General features: G+C 52.5%; 2 protein-coding genes across 2 annotated transcripts; one reads left to right on the plus strand and one right to left on the minus strand.

Annotated features, from left to right (window-relative positions):
• Positions 1-10,994: 10,994 nt before the first annotated feature.
• On the minus strand, positions 10,995-11,513 carry LOC132076986 (zinc finger protein 3-like). The gene has a single exon (XM_059478421.1). The coding sequence runs from the start codon at positions 11,511-11,513 to the stop codon at positions 10,995-10,997; it is 519 nt and encodes a 172-aa protein (XP_059334404.1).
• A 3,055-nt stretch (positions 11,514-14,568) lies between these two features.
• On the plus strand, positions 14,569-15,387 carry LOC132076987 (zinc finger protein 22-like). Its single transcript, XM_059478422.1, has 3 exons — positions 14,569-14,614; positions 14,801-14,883; positions 15,052-15,387. The coding sequence occupies exons 1-3, from the start codon at positions 14,569-14,571 to the stop codon at positions 15,385-15,387; spliced, it is 465 nt and encodes a 154-aa protein (XP_059334405.1).
• Positions 15,388-20,197: the final 4,810 nt, after the last annotated feature.

The following is a 20,197-nucleotide window of genomic DNA, read 5'->3' on the forward strand; positions in this document are numbered from 1 at the left end:
CTCCTGGATTACAGGGGGCTGTTCTGCTCCCTGTGCCCATCCACCAGCTCAGGAGAACACTACTCCTGAGGGCAACCTGTCCTAATATTGAAATTTGTGGCAAACAAGGTGTTAAGTAGCTCAACCTTGTCTTTATCTTTAGTTACTGTATTTCCTACTGCATCCAATAAATAGTAGAGGTTCTGTTTGTCTGGTGTTTTGCTATAATTTTATTTATAGAAACATTTCCTATTATTTTTCACAGAAGTGGCCAGGTTAAGCTCTAGTTGAGCTTTCACCTCCTTCCTTTTCTTTTTGCATAACTTAACAACTTTCTTAAACACTTTCTGAGTTACCTGTTCTTCTCTCCAAAAGTGATGCACCCTCCTTTTACCCCTGAGTTCCCACAAAGGCTCCAGGGGCAGCCAGGACAGTAATTTTCCTCACTAGATCATATTTTGCCACACTGACAGAAGCTCCTCCATCCCCTTAAGAGTACTTTCATGAAGTGTGTCCATCCTCCCTGGACCCCCTATTTTTTAAGGGCTGTTTCCCTTTAAAGAATCAGTACCTGAATTGGTACTCCCCAAATCTGCATCCTAAATAAGCCAAAGTCTGCCCTTCCTAATTCCAGTGTAGAAGTTTTGTTGCTGCCCCTTCTTCTTTCACAGAACATTGAAAACTTGATTATTTCATGGTCACTGTGCCCGAGGCAGCCTCCGAGCCCCACATCTGCCACCAGCCCTTCTCTGTTTGTGAACAGCAGCAGACAAAGCTTTCCTTGGCAGTGGGAGTGTTACCAAAATTTTGGTTAAACAAAAAACTCCCTAACCCCAATGTATCATTAAGAAGCAGCATTTTTTATTCAAGTGGATTTATGGGGGCATAGCTCCTCCCAAAGCTGTGTGTACTAAGAACAGGAAAGTTTCTGTTTATTTTCTTATTTAGCACACATATTCATTGACTATTCTGAACTAAACACAAATATGATAATAATTATCCAAAAATCATTAACATATTTTCCCCGCTATTTACCCATGAGTTCTTCTGTCCTGGAGGTCTCTCTGGTGGTCTCTGGTGGTTGTGGACCCCAATGTTCCTGTGGGCCTGGCTGAGCTGGCAGGACACTGAGGCTGCTGAACTTCCAGTTCCCCTTCTCACACAATGGGCATTTTGTGGTCTCCATAGGCCTGGGGTTTGGAGAACAAGCTCCAGGTGTGAGCTCACATGGTGGAGACAATTTATCATCTGATAACATGAGGTCACAGAGTGGGTTATGACATCACAGAGTGGATTATGTGAGGTCATTGAGAATCTATGACATCACAGACTCTCTGTGACATCACAGAGCCAGAAATGACATCACGGAGAAGATTATGACATCAGAGATTTGGTAGTGACATTAGAGTCCAGTTCCATGACATTAGAGAATGGGCTGTGACATCACAAAACAGGCTGTGTGACATCCCAGCAGGGCCGTGTCAGGTCACTGGGTTGGTCACTCTGCCTCAGCTCCCCCTCACAGTTTCTCCAAACAAGTCCAATGCTGTTCATGCCCAGCAGGGTCCCTGTCCCCCGGGATCCCCCTGGCCCACCTGGAGCCACAGCCTCCACCAAAGGATGTTCCACAGGATCCACCCCCGAGACTGACAGGGAACAAGGGGCCAGGGCTGTGTGACCAGGACATCAAGGACATGGATTATCCAGGTCACTGTGGCCTGGGTTGGGTTGGCCAGGGCAGGAAAGATGTCTGGCAGCTGGAGCAGGGTCTGGGAAGGGCCTCCAAGGTGGGGCTGGAGCCCTTGGGCTGTGAGCAGAGGCTGAGGGAGCTGGGCTGGTCCAGCCTGGAGCAGGGAAGGCTGAGGGGCTCCTCATCCCAGCCTGGCAGTGCCAGTGAGGAGGGGATGGAGAACACAGAGCCAGGCTCTTCACCAGGGGCTGGTGGGAGACAAAAGCCAAAGAGGGGAGATCAGCCAGGACAGGAGGAGATGAAATGAATCAGGCTGGCTTCAGCATTTCCTCAACACCAAGAGCAGCCTGACTCCCTTCTCCATCCACCACTGACAGCTTTGCAAATCAGGATTTGTTGGAGCTGTTCTGTCTTCAGTCCAAGACAAGAATCCTGATACAAAACCTTAATTGTGTTTATATCTATCACAGAACCATGTTTGTCAAAAATTAATTGTAGTATGCAAATCAGTTGTGAATGTTGGACTCATCAGACACTGCTGGGACATTCCACATGGCTCAGGGAAGAGTTAGTAATTGTGTGACTGTTATTTTAATTGCGTAATTTTTATTAAGTTTTATCCTGTTCAACTGTGGTGTGTTGGGTAGGTCCAGTGTGGGCTGGAGGGAGCTCAGATTTGCACAAGGCTGCTCTGAGTGCCAGGGCTTGGATGGGGGAAATGGTGGGGTGGGGGTAGGGACAGAGTCTGATTGATTGTCAGCCATGAAGGGTTTGATTTTCATGCCCAGTCAAACTGCATGAGGAGATACTTGGATTCAATGTCAATTGGAGATTGCACATGTCAATGAATTACTAGTAAAAAAAAAAAAAAAATTACAGGACCTAAAAAAAAAAATTTCTTGCTGTTTTTTTAAATTCAGGGTATGCACATTGAATTGGCTTCTGAAATCTGACTAATCAGCCACAAAAGATTTGAACACTTTAATCAAACTATCCCCAGAGGCTTGGCTTGTTAAGGTGTTCTGAATATCAATGAGTCCTGGGACACTGAATTCCTGCACTGAAGAGCTGAAGGCTGAACAAGCCTCTGCAGCAGGAAAATTCAGCAGCAGCCTCCAAGTTGCTGAGGATGTCAGCAGCCCCCACTGAGGCCATCCCTGCCCAGAGACCGTGGGGGAATGGGCAGACAAGGAGAGCGTCCCTGGGGCTGGGGCAGCACAACTCAGAGGCACCAGGGGCTCCAGCTGGGAAATGGAGTGTGGAATGTGGCTGGGAAAGCCCTGCCAGGGCTGTGCCAGGCAGGACAGACAAGACCTGACTTCCATCCAGTAGAAAACTCTGTCAAGGAGATATTTAAAAGGAGTTACAATTGTTTGTGTATTCTGAGTTGGACTCCCTGGAAAAATACCAACAAGAGATCCTCAGGAGCTCAAAACACAAAACGGCCTTTACTGGTAACTTTAGAAAATCAGAGAATTTTTGGCAAAAGATTTAATATGACATTCAATCAACAAAAATCACTTCTCAAAGCATTGACTTGGCCCATTCAACGTCACAAACTCTAAGCTATTTGAATTTTACATTACTCAAATTTGCAAAAGGACCAAAATAGAAGAAAAGCACAGAAAGAGAGAGAGGCAAAAAAGATACAGAGAAGCACACACACAGTGACCAACTCCTGGATTCCAGCACTGTTCAGATGGAAATTCCAAGAGGAGGCAGGGTCAAGATGGGTGCTTGCCTTGGAGTCAGCTTTAACTACCCATTGGTCTTCCTGGGCCCTTCCCCCAGATGGGACTTCAGGTCACTTGGTCCCTCAGGAGCTGGGCTGGGGGCAGCAGAGGAGGCTGTGGAGCATTGCCTGTGCTGTGCCAGGGACTGGCAGACACTGCTGGGCTGGGATAGAGGCTCTGGGGGGATTGGGGTTCCAGGGCAGGGCAGGGCTGGGGTTCCAGGGCAGGGCTGGGGTTCCAGGGCAGGGCAAGGCTGGACCTGCCCCTTCCTCCCCTGCACACAAAATGTTTTGAGCCAACAATCTCCTTGAGACTGTCACAATAGGGAATGTTGGAGGTGAATCCCCAATTCTGGCCATGGGCACCTGGATGAGGAGGACAGTTCTTTTCCATAGGAAGGAAAGCACAGAGCCCCAGTGTTTGGAGAGCCTCACTAGGCCAAGGCCTGGCAGACTTGCCAGTAATGGCAGATTTTGTCTAGGACCAGTCTTTGGATGTAGAGAATTTTTGAGGTGGAATCCAATTTCAACCATGGGCACCTGGAGAAGCAGGACAGTTCTTTCCCATAGGAAGAAGAACACAGAGCCTAACCCAGGGTTTTGGGGACAGATGAGGGTGATTCTTGTGAAACCATTGCCAGCCAGACTTGTCCTGGCAATATTCCTATCAGAACAATCTCTGTATATAAGGAAATTTGGAAGTGAAATCCCAATTCTGGCTATGGGTGCCTGGAGGAGAAGGACAATTCTTTTCCATTGGGAAGGAAAGCACAGAGCCCCAGTGTTTCAGCAGCAGATGAGAAGAGACCCTCAACATGCCAAGGTCATCTGGACAAGTCAGGCAGCCAACGAGAAGCCAAACCAGCCAGATCTGTTTCATGTTCCCTTGCTTTTATGAGGCCTTGCAGTATCACCATGGTCCCTTTGGTTCCATGGGGCCCTGCAGTGTCACAATGGTGCTTTGATTCCATGGAGTCCAGCAGTGTCACAATGGCGCCCAGGTTCAATGGGGTCCCAGAGTGTCACAATGGTCCCAACAATTCCATGAGGCCTTGCAGTGTCACAGTGATCTCCATTGTTCCACAGGCCCCACAATGTCACGTGACTCCTCTGTTCCATGAGCTCTGCAATATCACAGTGGACCTTTGGACCCTGGGGGTTTGCTCAATGTGTCACAATGGTCTCCTTTGGCTCCACAGTGTCACAATGGACCACTGATGACACGAGGCCCTGCAATGTCACAATGGTTGGTTCCATGCAGCCCTGCAGTGTCACAAAGGCCTCTTGGTTTCACAAGGCCTCACAGCATCACAATGGTCCTCTTGGTTCTGTAGGGACCTCCAGGGTCACAATGGCCTCACTGGTTCCATGGAGCCTCATACTGTCACAATGGTCTCTATGATTCCATGAGGTCCTGCAATGTCACACTGGACCTTTGGCTCCATGGCATCTCACAGTGTCACAATGGCCCCTTGGTCTCATGACACCCCAAAGTTTCACAATGGTCTCCACGGTTCCATGAAGCTCTGCAGTGTCACAATGGACCCTTGGTTTGATGCGGCCTCTCAGTGTCACAATGATCCGTGCATTCCATGGAGCCACACAGCATCAGTACACTCCCCTTGGTTCCATAAGGCCCAGCAATGTCACAGTGCTCTCCATGATTCCATGAGGCTCCACAGTGTCACAATGGTCCCTTGGTCTCACAGAGCTCCACATTGTCACAATTGTCCCTTGGTTCCATGGGCCCTGTACTGCTGCATTCCCCCCTCCCCTTCTCAGGCCACCCTGCCAGCTGAGAAATGCTCCTTGGGCCTCTGCCTTGGCCAACAGCCCCTGGGCTCAGCTCCTCTGCAGCTCATCACAAACACTGTCTGCTCCAGGCACTGCTGCTGCCCAACCAGCTCCTGGTTTCTCTAGGAGCAGCCCTGGGAACTGTTTTTGTTCCCTCAGTGGCACAACATCCCTGTTCACACAATGCCAAAGAAAGATGCTGATGCCAAGTGCGGCCAGGATGAGCCATTGCTGGGACTGAAGCGCCTCTCTTGGGGCCCTGCAAACAGCGCCCCAAAAGGAGCCCTTGGAGCTCTCCTGGGCCAGCGACTCCCTCTGAGTGGGGCCTCTCCCAGCCGGGAACTCTCCCGTTTGCTGCACTTGGGGATCCTGAACAACCACAGAGCCTGGGCCAATCCCCCTACTCCTCCAGGCTCAACCCTTCACCCGCTGGGGAGATGGCAAAGGATCCACAGGGAGCATTCCCTGCCCTCAGGGAAATTGCTCACAGGTGCCTTGCACTGACTCTTTGTGTCTGTGTGCACACAGGAGTGCCTGTGCTCGAGAAATGTGGCAGAAATGCTGCACTCTGAGGGGTTTGAGTGCCTTGGATAGCTTAGTCAGTCAGGCCTGTAAGTGAGATTAAGTCATGAGGCCTAAGCAAAGTTAAATGCTGATAAGAGTTGTTCCTTTGCTAAGCTGTTATGTTTAATAAAAGTTATTGGCTAAGTTAAGTACTGTTAAGTGTTATATCACTGTTAAATCATTAAGTCATAGGTCTTAAGTTAGATTAAATACCATTAAGTGCTATTATTTACTAAATTGTGAAGTTGAAGGTATCAATTAAGGTTAAGGTCTTAGTTCAGTTCTGTTAAGTTTGGGCTCTGGTAAATATCCTTGTGTCACACACACACACAGGGACAGTTCTTGATTCTTTTCTGGTTTGGTTGCCTGGATTTTGTTTGGTTTTGTTGTTGCTTTGTTTCCATGCTGTGCCTGAAGTGTCCAGTCAGGAGCAGAGTGACTCTTGCCAATGAACTTTGTGCTGCTGTCCCTTAATATTAAATCTGGTTTTTGCTGATCCCTTGCTAGGGATTTTTTCAGCGCTCTCAAGCCCTCCTTGGTAACAGGGTGAAGGAGCCCTGGCCCATGCTTTGGCCCTGGGGAACACGGGGACGCTGCCAGGGGGTCCCTGTCCCCCTGTGCCACCCCCAGGGCCCCGTCCCCCTGTCCCCGTGTCAGGCTCTGGGGTCGATCTCGTGGAACATCCTCTGGGGGAGGCTGCGGGGCCGGGGGGACCCGGGGGGACAGGGGACCCCGCTGTGCACGAGCAGGGTTGGACTGCTCTGGGGGGAGCTGTGAGGGGGGCCGGGGCAGAGTGACCTCGCCAGTGACCTCACACAGCCCCCGTGATGTCACACTGCCTATGTGATATCACACAGCCCCTGTGATGTCACACAGCATCTTGTGATGTCACAACACCTCTGTGATGTCACACAGCCCCTGTGAGGTCACACAGCCATCTCTGTGATTTCACAGGGCCCCCATGATGTCACACAGCCCCTGTGTGATGTCACACAGTCCCCTGTGATGTCACACAGTCCCCTGTGCTGTTACACAGTTGCTCTGGGATGTCACAGAAGGTGCTGTGATGTCAAAGAATCACACTGCATTGTCACAGTTTGTTCTGTGATGTCACAGCCTGCGCTACGATGTTACACAACCACCCAGTGATGTCACAACCCATTCTCTCATGTCACAGAGCCACCCTCTATGATGGCAAGGTTCTGTGGCCTCACACTGTGATGTCAGTGATGTCACAATCCCGTCAGTGATGTAACAAAACCCTCTCTGTGATGCCATACTGCCACTCTGTAATGTCACAGCACACATTTTGATGTCACATCTCGCTCCATGATGTCATACAGCCATGTCTTGATGTCACAGCCTGCTCTGTGATGTCACACAGTCCCCTCTATGTTGCTGTAGCTGCTCAGTGACCTCACTCAATAAACTCTGTGATGTCACCATCCAACCTGTGGCCCTGGCACACAGCCCACTCTGTGCTGTCACACAGCCCCTTGCTGACATCACAGCTGCTCCGTGCCTCTATGACACAGCCCCAGAGGTGCTGCTGTGACACAGCCCCCTCGGGGACATCCCACAGCCCCTGCCAGTGCTGAGCCCCTGTGAGCTCTGTCTGTGCCCTGCTGGTGTCCCTGAGGAGCCCTGGCAGTGCCCCAGCCCTGCTGGGCTGTGCACAGGAGCTGCTCCTGGCCAGAGCTGTCTCTCTGCAGCGCTGCCCTTGCCAGGAACTGCCTCCGGGCCAGGAGCTCAGCAGCACAGACACAGCACAGGGACTTTACTGACCCTCTGGGGCTTTTGTGCTCTTTGCATCAGACTCAGTCCCTCACAGTGTGCTCAAAGAACTTCGCAGGGACTCAAAAAGAGGGGGAAACACTGAAGTTTCTCATACTTTAAATAGATCTTTCTGAGGGACAGGACTGAGAAAATGTCCCCAAATTCCAGGTAGAGCAGAACACTGGTGGCAGTGATGACAGATGGGGACAAGCAAGGGAAAGGTGTCTCTGATCCTGAGCAAACCTGTGTCTCTGTCCCTGCAGGCTGTCGGCATCCCCGGCTGCCCCACCTGGCTGGGCCCTTCCTTTGCTGACAGCTCTGCCTCCTGCCTGCCTCTGCCTGCCCACACAGAGCCTTGGGCTGACCCAGGCTCCTGCTGGGGACGTGCTACACCACAGCCCTGCCCTGGCAGGGAAACTCCTTTCTCCTGGTGTCCAGTCTGGACTTCCCCAGCTGCACTTGGTGCTAATATGTCTTCTTCAGGCTCATTCCTACTTATGAAGAAAAGTTCCAGCCACTCTAAAACCACCCTGTCATCCCTCCATGGTTACTCCTGTTCTTTTCCCAGTCTCCACACCACTGACCCCAGAGCCATTAGCCTCTACCTGCTGGTTTTGTGATGAGGCCTCCAAACCCCATCTTGGGAGACTTTTGTGTTTTCTCCAAGGTCTGTGAAAAGGGAAAAATAGTGGTCAAAGGTATTTTCTCCCAAATGTTGCCTTGACAGTACAAGGATCACTATCTCTAAACTAAACAAGGGTGGATTTACATTTGTTAGAAGTAGGAAATATTTTATAGCTATGAGAGGGGCACAAAACCACAGCTCTTTTTCCAGAGAAGTGGATTCCCCATCACAGGAATTGTCCAAGATCAGGAGCATTGCGCAGCCTGACCCAGTGAAACCCTCTCCTCCCCAAGGACAGAATTCCTGTTGTGTGGGTTCTCTGATGTGCTGGGTGCCCTCACAAGGCTTCTGGCCAGAATGTCTGCTGAGAGGAGCCAGGCTGTTGCAGGGGCTGTGACCTCACAGCCATGACCATGGCAGCCCTGTCCCCTGGGCCTGGCTCTGCGGGCATGAAGAGTTTTGTCATTAATGTCTTGTCCCCAAGGTGCTGGGGCCAATGGCTTCCCAGTCAGGCTCCTGGGGCAGAAGTGGCTTTTCAGAGCCCAGCCAGGAATGAGCCCTGAGGAAGCAGCTCTGCAGGCTGGGCTGCCAAGGGAGGCTCCTGGCCATGGCCTGCAAGCAGCTGCTGCTGCCAAGGTGCCTTTGGGGCCTCAGGCTCTCCCTGGCACAGCTCCCAGCATGGCACTCTGCCCTTGTGCCCGAGCCATTCCCTGTGCTGGGGCTGGCCTGGGGCTTTTCCTGCAGCGGGACCTGCCCTGCTCATGGCACAGGAAAGGCAGATCCTGCTGGAGCAGGAGGCTCTGCCTGCAATGGGCTCCAGCAACTCCAGCAAGGCCCTGCTGATCTCAAAATTGCTTCATAGAACATTATATTCTAATAATTGTTATGGCACCTGTACTGTGGAGTAAATAACTCTGGTTAAGATCTTCCTGTAAAATCATGATCACAATCAATCAGAGCGGTATTTGTATAAATGTATCTGGTATTCTGTCATTAATCCTGTGGGACAAATTGGGTTAAAGTTCAATTCTACCTGTCCAATCTTGTACACCTTTGACAAGTCTGGGGCTGGGATTGGATACAGCCACTCCCATTCTCCTCTCTTAGAAGGAATTGTAGAAGTTGAGGGATCCTGCAGGGGTTTGAGGATCCATGGTGACTGTTCAGTGTCATTTTTCCACCTCATAATTTAGCAGGAGGTTTTCCAATAAAGAAATAAAGCTTTTGCCTGAAGCTCCCACTGTGCCCATGACAGGAACCCTGTGAGTGTCTGGGACATCCCGGCTCTTTGGCAGCCTGGGGACTCCTGGGATGTCACTGTGGAGCCCCCCATGAGTGGCTGTGACAGATCGGTGCTTTTGCAGCCCAAGGTCCCCTGGCATGTCACCATGGAATGGCTGTGACTGCCTCTGGCCACAGGGCTCCTCACCATCCCCAGAAAGCCCTGGGAGGTGTCCATGGAGCCCCTGTCTGTGCCTGTGACATTCCAGCTCTGGAACAGCCTGGAGACTCTTAGAAAGTCCCCATGGAATCTCTCTGAGAGCCTGTGACAAATCTGATCCTTTGCAGGTAACCATCACCAGCATCCTGTTGTTATGGTCAGTTTCCATGGCAACCATCATGTGCCCCCTGTTGCTATGGTCAGTTTCCATGGCAACCATCACCAGCCCCTGTTGCTATGGTCAGTTTCCATGGCAACCATCACCAGCCCCTGTTGCTATGGTCAGTTTCCACGGCAACCATCACGTGCCCCCTGTTGCTATGGTCAGTTTCCATGGCAACCATCACCAGCCCCCTGTTGCTATGGTCAGTTTCCATGGCAGTTCCATGGAGACCCCATGCCGGGGTGGTTGCCATGGACACCAGCTCAGGCCTGCAGCCACAGCCATTGCCATGGCAACCACTGACAGCCCCATCCCCAGGCTCATGGGATCCCAGAACCACAGAATTGGCTGAGCTGGGAGGGACCCATCAGGATCCTCCAGTCCAACTGCTGGCCCTGCACAGGACACCCCAACAATGCCAGCCTGGGCCTGGCAGCACTGTCCAAATGCTGCTGCAGCTCAGAGAGCCCTGGAGCTGGGACCCTTCCCTGGGGAGCCTGGGCAGGGCCCCAGCAGCCTCTGGGCAAAAACCTTTTCCTGACATCCAACCTGAGCCTGCCCCGACTCAGCTGCAGCCGTTCCCTCCACTCCTGTCCCTGGGCACCAGAGGGAAGAGGTTCCCACAGCCCCAGCCAGGGACCCGCTCCCAAGGCTGCTGCCATGGCCACCAGGGCTGGGACCAGCTGGGATGCTCGGTTTCCATGGGCCAGGATTTAGGAATGGGATTCCCCAATTTCCTGCTTTTGCTAAAACTGCACTGCCCTCACTGCCCTCCCGCCTCCCCTGGAAAGCGCAAAAGGCAAAGATCCCAGGCTGGGATAAGAACAATTCATTGGGAACAGCAACAAGATAAGGAAGAAGCCGAACAGAAACAATATTGCTAACAGAAGGGATAAATGAAACTGTTTACAGGGAAAACTACAACACAGCCGCCTGGCTCTTCCCAGAAACATATATCCCCCACCTGGAAAGGACACCCTTCTCCTGAGGGAGACAGTCCCTTTCCTGCCCCTGGCAGTGACCTGATGTGGGAGTGAATGTAATGACATGCCAATGGCCAGACCCTCATGTTCGTCAGTTCCACACGATGTCATTGACAGCGGAAGGAATAGGCAATAGGTGTCTTCCCAGCATGGATCACAGGGAACCTGGATCACCCAAGCTCTTCCCAACACAGTTTTCTCATGGGGGATGAAGCTCTTCCTGCAGCTGGGGCATTTCCAGCTTCCCTTACTGGTGCCTGCGTTGGTGTCTGGTCAAGTCAGTGCTGCTGGTGAACCTCTTCCCACATGTGGCGCCCTGGTAGGGCCTCTCCTCAGTGTGGGTGTGTAGGTGGGTGACAAGGTGGGAGTTTTGCTTGAGGCCCTTCCCGCAGTTGGGGCAGCAGAAGGGCCTCTCATCTGTGTGAATCTGCTCATGCAGGAGGAGATTGGAGCTGCTCTGAAACCTCTTCCCACAGGTGGAGCACTCGTAGGGCTTCTCCCCACTGTGGATGCACTGGTGCCTGATGAGGTTGGAGTTGTGCTTGAAGCCCTTCCCACACTCAGGGCAGCGGAAGGGCTTCTCCTCTGTTTGAATCCGCTGGTGCTGGAGGAGATTCCAGCTGGTGTGAAACCTCTTCTGACACTCAGGACACTCGTAGGGCCTCTCCCCAGTGTGGATGCATTGGTGCCTGATGAGGGCGGATCTGTAGCTGAAGCCCTTCCCACACTCCTCACACTCATAGGGCCATTCCCCAGTGTGGATCATGTCATGACAAATCAGGGTGCTGCTCTGCCTGAAGCTCTTCCGACACTACCAATAATTGTGGGGCTTCTCCCTATCATGAAGCTGCTCATGAACCACCAGCTCTGAGTTCTGGCTGAAGCTCTGCCCACCTTCCTGGCTCAGGCTGGGTCTTTCCTACTCAGAGCACTCTGGGCTGGGTTTGCAGCCCATCCTTGTGCGGAATTGCTGGGGCTTTTCCTCCCTATTGGATTCCTCTGCCCTGGAGTCACTCATAACAGCTTCTTCCACGAGGTTCTGCTGTGGGGATTTGTCCTCCCTGGTCTCAATCCTCATCTCTTTGTCTGGGGGCAGAAGGACAAGGAGAGGATGGGATTTCCCTCCGTGCCAGAGGGAAGGGGAAGGAGATCCCCCCAGGCAATCCCTGGCGGTAGGACAGTGTTGGCAGCAGGGTTGTGCTGCAGCCAGGGGCTGTGCTGGGAGATGGAGCAGGAGAGAGGGGAAAGGGGCACTGACTTCCTCTTCACCTGCCTGGGTATCCCGGGGCATCTTCCTCTTCCTCGCAGCCTCCTTCTCCATCTGACAAAGGTTTCGGGATGGGAAATCCTGTTTTGGGAGAATAACAAGGGCTGAGCACTTTGAGTTTTTTTTCTGGTTTGAAGGCAAACCTGGGAGACAGTCTTTCACAGACTGGGGGGCTTTGCCAAATCTAAGAATATTTTGTCTTTTTGTCCCTATCAACCTTGTTAACACCTGCATAGAGCTTTACCTTCCTTTTCAAAATGTGAATTCGGCCAAATTTCCACATTTCTTTTTTCAGAATGTGCCAGCATCTAAACTGGAGCTGAGCAGGACTAATGGAACTTGGAATTGCCAGGAATTTGCTTCTTTTGTCATTTCATTAAAGTTTGGGGTTTTTTTTTGCATTTCCATCAAAAGTGTCTTGTGGGAAAAGCAAATTCAAGTCATTTTTTGGAGGGTTAAGTTTGATTTCTGAGCAGAAACAATTTTACTTTGTTTCTGTCACCCCAGAGAGGGATAGAGACCCCCCCAGCCTCCCCAGGTGTGAGAAGGTCGGAGAGCCCCCCAGCCCCAAGCACCCTCAGCGGTGAGAGGGACACAGAGCCCCTGGCGCCCAGCCCTGCACAGGCATTGCCTGAGGCCAGAGGGATGGAGACCCACCGAGCATCCCCCAGGGTGAGGGTACAGAGAGCCCCGAGCATCCCCTGGGCTGAGAGAGACAGAGACCCCCCTGAGCACCCCCTGGCACAGGGGTGAGAGGGAGGGAGACCCTCCAGGCATTCTCTGGGGTGAGAATGATGGAGACCCCCTGGGGAATGGCCTGGGGTGATTGGCCCTGTGGACAGGGACAATAGCAACAAATTCCTCCTGAGCGTTCCCGAGGGTAAGAGGCACAGAGACCCCTTGAGCATCCCCAGGGCACTGGACAAAATAAATTAGGCAGAAATCAAACTTAATCCTACATAAAATACTTTCATGAATATTTGATTTTCCCAAGAGTCACATGTGATGAAAATGCAAACAACTCCCAAACAGGAATAAACTGACAATAGAAGAAATTCTGTGGCAATTCCAAGTTTCATTGGTTCCTGCACAGCTCCAGCTCAGCTGCTGGCAGGTTCCAATAAAAGAAAAGTGGAAATTAGGCCCAATACAGATTATTAAAAGGAAGGGAAAACTTTGTGTAGCTGTCACAAAGGTGACAGGGATGAAGAGAATACTGATTCTCACATTTGGCAAAGAACCCAAGCCTGTGAATTCCAGAGTTATTTTTGAATTTAGCTACTTGAGCTGGGCTTTTTGTGGGATTTATAGCAGCCTTGTGCTCCTCATTATGGGGTGAATGAACCTTGTCAGTCTCGCTGGTATCATTTGCTCCCTTTCCTCCAGTGATTTTAACAAACATTTCAAAGAAGGACAAAAAAATATTTTATTTTTCACTGGCCACCTACAACAGCCATTTTCCTCATCAGTTCTCCCATAAGTTGCTCAGAGGAAGCTGTGTCCATGTTTCCAAGAGTTCCTCCAGAGAGAACCACAACCTCCTCATAGGAGGGAACCATGCTGTTGTCAAAGGCACTTGGGGTCAGAGAACAGTGCCCTGAACCCACTATGGCAAAATAATGTTGCAATCTGGCTAAGAAAATTGCTGGAGAGATGCCTCTGCCCCAATGAAGGTGCTAAAAAGACCAAATCCAAGGTGGATTTTATTGAACACTAAATGTGAGGTAGAGAGAGAGATGGAAAGACAGAGAAAAGGGGGGAGAGTAAGGGAGGGACAGGAACAGAGACCTCACCTGGAGCAGGGCAAGTGTGACATTGTCCCCTGTGTGTGTGGCCTTCCCGGGGTGGGGGATTTACACTTGAGCCAGTTTGGGTAAGGGGGGTGGTGTTCACCCCCTGAGCAGGGATTACCCCACCGTTTCAGGTTGCCATGCAAGATGTAACCAAATGCAGGTTTTCAATCCCCATCTTCATCAACTGCTATAAACAGGTGGGGCAGTGTTCTTTATCTCTTCCATGACTCAGCCCTGATAACACCCTCCAGGGGAGATATCTTCTGCTAATGGGCCATTGAGTGTCACTGCAGGACTGATAAAATTCCATCATCCCATTGTGGGATGCTCCACCCAGGGGGAGGATCCAAGCATTCCTACCTGGATATAAGCTGAGGCTGGAAATACCAGGAGCAGCTTGCCTAATGGATTGCCAGAGGACGAGAGCTCCATAACCAGCACTGGACCTTCAGAGGAAGACCAGACCCTTCTACAGGATCACTGTTTTGACAGAATCACCTTCGTCACTCCAACAGGACTGCAGCCTCCATTTAATGGGACTGCAGCCACCACCGTGACCAACAGGGTGTCAGGTTATATCCTGACTCTGTCAGTTTAAGGCAGGGTTTCTGTATCATTCCCTTGATCCTAATTTTGTTTTTGAATTGGAATTCTGGCTTAGACTCTCCCTCAGGTTTGCCTTCAATCCGGTGCAAAATTTAGTGTGCTCATTCCTTGTTTTCCTCCCAAAACAGGATTTCCCATTCCTAAAACTTAGCCAGATGGAGGGAGAGACTGCGAGGAAGATGCCCCGGGATACCCAGGCAGGTGAGGAGGAAGTCAGTGCCCCTTTCCCCCTCTCTCATGCTCCATCTCCCAGCCCAGCACAGCCCCCAGCTGCAGGACAACCCTGCTGCCAACGCTGTCCTACCAGGGATGCACTGGGGGGATCTCCTTCCCCTTCCCTCTGGCACGGAGGCAAATCCCATCCTCTCCTTGTCTTTCCTCCCCCAGAGAAGAAGCTGAGGATGGAGACCAAGAAGGACAAATTCCCCCAACAGAACCTTGTGGAAGAGGCCGTTTTGAGCAGTGCCACGGTGCAGAATTCCAACTGGGAGGAAATGCCTCAGAGATCCCAAAGGAAGAGGGGCTCCAAAGCCAGTCCAGGGTACTCTCAGGAGGAAAGACCCACCCTGAGCCATGAAGGTGGACAGAGCTTCAGCCAAAGCTCAGAGCTGGTGGTCCATGAGCAGCCTCATGATTAGAAGAAGCCCTACAAGTGCTCAGAGTGTGAGAAGAGCTTCAGGCACAGCAGCACCCTGATCAGCCACCAGATGATCCACACTGGGGAGAAGCCCCACAAGTGCCCTGAGTGTCAGAAGAAGTTTCACACCAGTTCTCATCTCGTCCAGCACCAGCGGATTCACACGGTTGAGAGGCCCTTCCGCTGCCCTGACTGCGGGAAGGGCTTCAAGCACAACTCCACCCTCATCACCCACCGGCGCATCCACACTGGGGAGAGGCCCTACGAGTGTCCCCAGTGTGGGAAGAGCTTCACCAGCAGCTCTCACTTGACCAGACACCAACGGAGTCACCAGTAAAATAAACCCTGCACATGCCCCAACTGCAGGAAGAGTTCATGCACTGCTCCAGCTTTATCCCCCATAGGAGAACCCACGTTGGGAAGAGCTCTGGGGACCCATTTTCCCTGTGATCCATGCTGGGAAGACAGCTGTACCTTTTCTTGCCCCTGCCAATGATATGATGTGGGATGGAAGAACATGAGGGTCTGGCTATGGCCCTGTCATTACATTTACTCCCACCTCAGGTCATTGCCAGGGGCAGGAAAGGGACTCTCTCTCTCCCTGAAGAGAAGGGTGAAATTTCCAGGCAGGGGAAATTGTGGCCAGGCAGACCCAGTGAATTGTGTTTAGTTTTCCCTGTAAATAGTTTTTCTTATCCTTTCAGTTATCAATATAATTTCTGTTCCATTTGTTCCTTATCTCATTGCTTTTCCCAATAAATTGTTTTTATCCCAGCCCGGGATCTTTGCCGTTTGTGCTTTCCATGGGAGGCGGGAGGGCAGCGAAGGCAGGGCGGTTTTAGCGGGAGCAGGAAATATGGGAATCCCATTCCTGAACCCCAGCCCATGGAAACCGAGCATCCTAGCTGGTCCCAGCCCTGGTGGCCATGGCAACAGCCTTGGGAGCGGGTCCCTGGCTGTGGCTGTGGGAACCTCTTCCCTCTGGTGCCCAGGGACAGGAGTGGAGGGAACAGCTGCAGCTGAGTCAGTACAGGCTCAGGTTGGATGTCAGGAAAAGGTTTTTGCCCAGAGGCTGCTGGGGCCCTGCCCAGGCTCCCCAGGGAAGGGTCCCAGCTCCAGGGCTCTCTGAGCTCCAGCAGCGTTTGGACAGCGCTGCCAGGCTCAGGCTGGCATTGTTGGGGTGTCCTGTGCAGGGCCAGCAGTTGGACTGGAGGATCCTGATGGGTCCCTCCCAGCTCAGCCAATTCTGTGGTTCTGGGATCCCATGAGCCTGGGGATGGGGCTGCCAATGGTTGCCATGGCAACGGGATGTGGCTGCAGGCCTGAGCTGGTGTCCATGGCAACCACCCCTGGCATGGAGTCTCCATGGAGCTGCCAAGGGACTGAGCATAGCAACAGGGGCTGGTGATGGTTGCCATGGAAACTGACCATAGCAACAGGGGGCTGGTGATGGTCGCCTGCTAAGGATCGGGTTTCTCACCGGCCCTCAGAGGGGTTCCTTAGGGACTTTCCAGGAGTCTCCAGGCTGTTCCAGAGCTGGAATGTCACACACAGAGACTGGGGCTCCGTGGACACCTCCCAGGGCTTTCTGGGGATGGTGAAGAGCCCTGTGGTCAGAGGCAGTCTCAGCCATTCCATGGTGACATCCCAGGAGATCTTGGGCTGCAAAGGCATCGGTCTGTCACAGGCACTCACGGGGGCTCCACGGTGACATCCCAGGAGTCCCCAGGCTGCCAAAGAGCCGGGATGTCCCAGACACTCACAGGGTTCCTGTCATGGGCAGATATATTTATATAAATATGTATTCTCTATTATGGTAATGATTAGACAAAACTGCCTTAATCAGAAATATTTATGCCAGGATGTAAGAGACGTAAAATATATTATACAGAGCACTAGGAAATTATTTCAAAGCAACTGTATTAAGCAAAACCTGTAATTAAGCAGAGATTGATGTCACTCCCCCAGACCAATGACCATGGGCAATTCCCTTTGGCTCAGCCTGGAGCAGTGACCTTGAGGGTGTCCCCACTGCTGGGAGGAATCCCCACACCCCTCAAGAAGGGAAATGTCAGGAGATGCTGCCATTAAAATTTGGGACAGGGCTTTTCTCGTCTGAGGTGCTGCCCTGTCAGTCAGATGTGCCCAGGCTGGGCCAGCTCAGCAGCTCTGCAGAATCTCTCAGTGGTGTCACTTGGTTGTTCCTTTCTCTGGGGATTTTTCCAGCTCTGCCACAGCTTCAGCTCCCTCTGAGGATGTTGAACTTTGGGATGGAGGAGTCAGGCTGGTGTCAGCATTATTCACCCCCAAAGCAGTGTGACCCCCCCCCCCCCCTTCATTTCCCACTGGGGGCTTTGCAAACAGGGCCTTGCTGGAGTTGTTGGAGCCCATTGCAGGCAGAGCCTCCTGCTCCAGCAGGAACTGCCTTTCCTGTGCCATCATCAGGGCAGGTCCCACTGCAGGAAAAGCCCTAGGCCAGCCCCAGCACAGGCAAGGGCTCGGGCACAAGGGCAGAGTGCCATGCTGGGAGCTGTGCCAGGGAGAGCCTGAGGCACCAAAGGCACCCTGGCAGCAGCAGCTGCTTGCAGGCCATGGCCAGAAGCCTCCCTTGGCAGCCCGGCCTGGTGGCCACCATTGCAGAGCTGCTGCCTCAGGGCTCATTCCTGGCTGGGCTCTGAAAAGCCACTTCTGCCTCAGGAGCCTGACTGGGAAGCCATTGGCCTCAGCACCTTGGGGACAAGATATTAATGACAAAACTCTTCATGGCAGCAGAGCCAAGGCAGGGGCAGAGGAAAGGGCAGAGCCAGGCCCAGGGGACAGGGCTGCCGTGGTGATGGCTGTGAGGTTACTGCCCCAGCAGCGGCCTGGCTGCCCTCAGCAGAAATTCTGGCCAGAAGCCTTGTGAGGGCACCCAGCCTATCAGAGAACCCTCAATGCAGGAATTCTGTCACTGGAGATGAGAGGGTTTCAATGGGCAATGCTGCACAAAGCTCCTGGTCTTGGACAATTCCAGGGATGGGGAATCCACTTCTCTGGAAAAACAGCTGCAGTTTCCTGCCACTTTATTAATTGTAAAATATTTCCTCCTTCTAACAAATGTTTATTTGTCCCCATTCAGTTTAAAGATACTGACCCGTTTTCTGTCACTGTAGGATTTAGGAGAAAAAAACTTCGAATGCTACTTTTCCCTTTTCACAGACCTTGGAGAGGACTCAAAAATCTCCCAGAATGGGGTTTGGAGGACTCATCACAAAACCAGCAGGGAGAGTCTGCGGCCTCTGTGGTCAGTGGTGTAGAGACTGAGGACTGAAAGGGAATAACCTGGGAGGGATGGATGGGTGGTTTCAGAGAGGCTGGAGGTTTTCATCATAGTAGGAATAAGCCTGAAGAAGACCTAATAGCACCAAGTGCAGCTTGAGAGGTCCAGACTGAACACCAGGAGAAGGGAATTTCCCTGTCAGAGCAGGGCTGTGGTGCAGCACGTCCCTAGCAGGAGTCTGGAGCAGCCCAAGGCTCTGTGAGGGCAGGCAGAGGCAGGCAGGAGGCAGAGCTGTCAGCAAAGGAAGGGCCCAGCCAGGTGGGGCAGCCGGGGATGCCGACAGCCTGCAGGGACAGAGGCGCAGGTTTGCTCAGCAGCAGAAACACCTTTCCCTCACTTGTCCCCAGCTGTCATCACTGCCACCAGTGTTCTGCTCTACCTGAAACCGGGGGACACTTTCTCAGTCCTGTCCCTCAGATGGATCTATTTAAAGTATGAGAAACTTCAGTGTTTCACCCTCTTTTTGAGTCCCTGAGAAGGTTTTTAGAGCACACTGTGAGGGACTGAGTCTGATGCAAAGAGCACCAAAGCCCCAGAGGGTCAGTAAAGTCCCTGTGCTGTGTCTGTGCTGCTGAGCTGGGCCGGGCTCCTGGCCCAGAGGCAGCTCCTGGCAAGGGCAGCACTGCAGAGAGACAGCTCTGGCCAGGAGCAGCTCCTGTGCACAGCCCAGCAGGGCTGGGGCACTGCCAGGGCCCCTCAGGGACACCAGCAGGGCACAGACAGAGCTCACAGGGGCTCAGCACTGGCAGGGGCTGTGGGACATCCCAGAGGGGGCTGTGTCACAGCAGCACCTCTGGGGCTGTGTCACAGAGGCACAGAGCAGCTGGGATGTCGGCAAGGGACTATGTGACAGCACAGAGTGGGCTGTGTGGAGTCACAGATTGGACTGTGACATCACAGAGTTTTTTTGTGTGAGGTCATTGAGCAGCTACAGCATCATAGAGGGGACTGTGTGATATCACAGAGCAGGTTGTGACATCATGGCGCAGCTGTGTGACATCATAGAACTGGTTGTGAGGTCAAAGTGTGTGCTGTGACATTACAGAGTGTCAGTATGACATAACGGAGAGGATTTTGTGACAACACAGGAAGGGGTTGTGACATCACACAGCTGTCTGTGACATCATAGAGTAGGGTGTGTGGCCATATAGCAGATCCTGCCATCATAGAGGGTGGCTCTGTGACATCAGAGAGTGGGTTGTGACATCACTGGCTGGGTGTGAAATATCATAGAGCAGGCTGTGACATCACAGAACAGACAGTGACATCACAGGGTGATTTTCTGACATCACCGAGTCTTCTGTGACATCAGAGAGGGTGTGTGACCTCACAGAGATGGCTGTGTTACATCCCAGGGGCTGTGTGAAATCACGGGGGCTGTATGACATCACAGGGGCTGTGTGAGGTCACTGGGGCTGTGTGACATCATGGGGGCTGTGTGAGGTCACTGGGGAGGTCACTCTGCCCCAGCCCCCCTCACAGTTCCCCCCAGAGCAGTCCAACCCTGCTCGTGCACAGCGGGGTCCCCTGTCCCCCCGGGTCCCCCTGCCCCCGGCCCCGCAGCCTCCCCCAGAGAATGTTCCACGAGATCAACCCCAGAGCCTGACACGGGGACGGGGGGCTAGGGCCCTGGGGGTGGCACAGGGGGACAGGGACCCCCCGGCAGTGTCCCCGTGTCCCCCGGGGCCAGAGCCTGGGCCAGGGCTCCTTTACCCTGGTACCAACGAGGCCTTGACAGCACTGAAAAAATCGCCAGCAAGACAGCAGCAAAAACCAGATTTAATACTAAGGGAAAGCAGCACAAAGTTCCTTGCAAGAGTCACTCTGC

The sequence above is a fragment of the Ammospiza nelsoni genome, chromosome 9, assembly GCF_027579445.1.
Source record: "Ammospiza nelsoni isolate bAmmNel1 chromosome 9, bAmmNel1.pri, whole genome shotgun sequence".
NCBI classification, from domain to species: Eukaryota; Metazoa; Chordata; class Aves; order Passeriformes; family Passerellidae; genus Ammospiza; species Ammospiza nelsoni.

Bases quoted from the DNA above. Each gene is read 5' to 3' on its own strand.
- LOC132076987 (XM_059478422.1), top strand. From the start codon at position 14,569: ATGGAGGGAGAGACTGCGAGGAAGATGCCCCGGGATACCCAGGCAG. The intron at 14,615-14,800 runs GTGAGGAGGAAG...TTCCTCCCCCAG, and splicing joins GCCCCGGGATACCCAGGCAG to AGAAGAAGCTGAGGATGGAG. The intron at 14,884-15,051 runs GTGCAGAATTCC...CCTCATGATTAG, and splicing joins CCGTTTTGAGCAGTGCCACG to AAGAAGCCCTACAAGTGCTC.
- LOC132076986 (XM_059478421.1), bottom strand. From the start codon at position 11,513: ATGATCCACACTGGGGAATGGCCCTATGAGTGTGAGGAGTGTGGGAAG.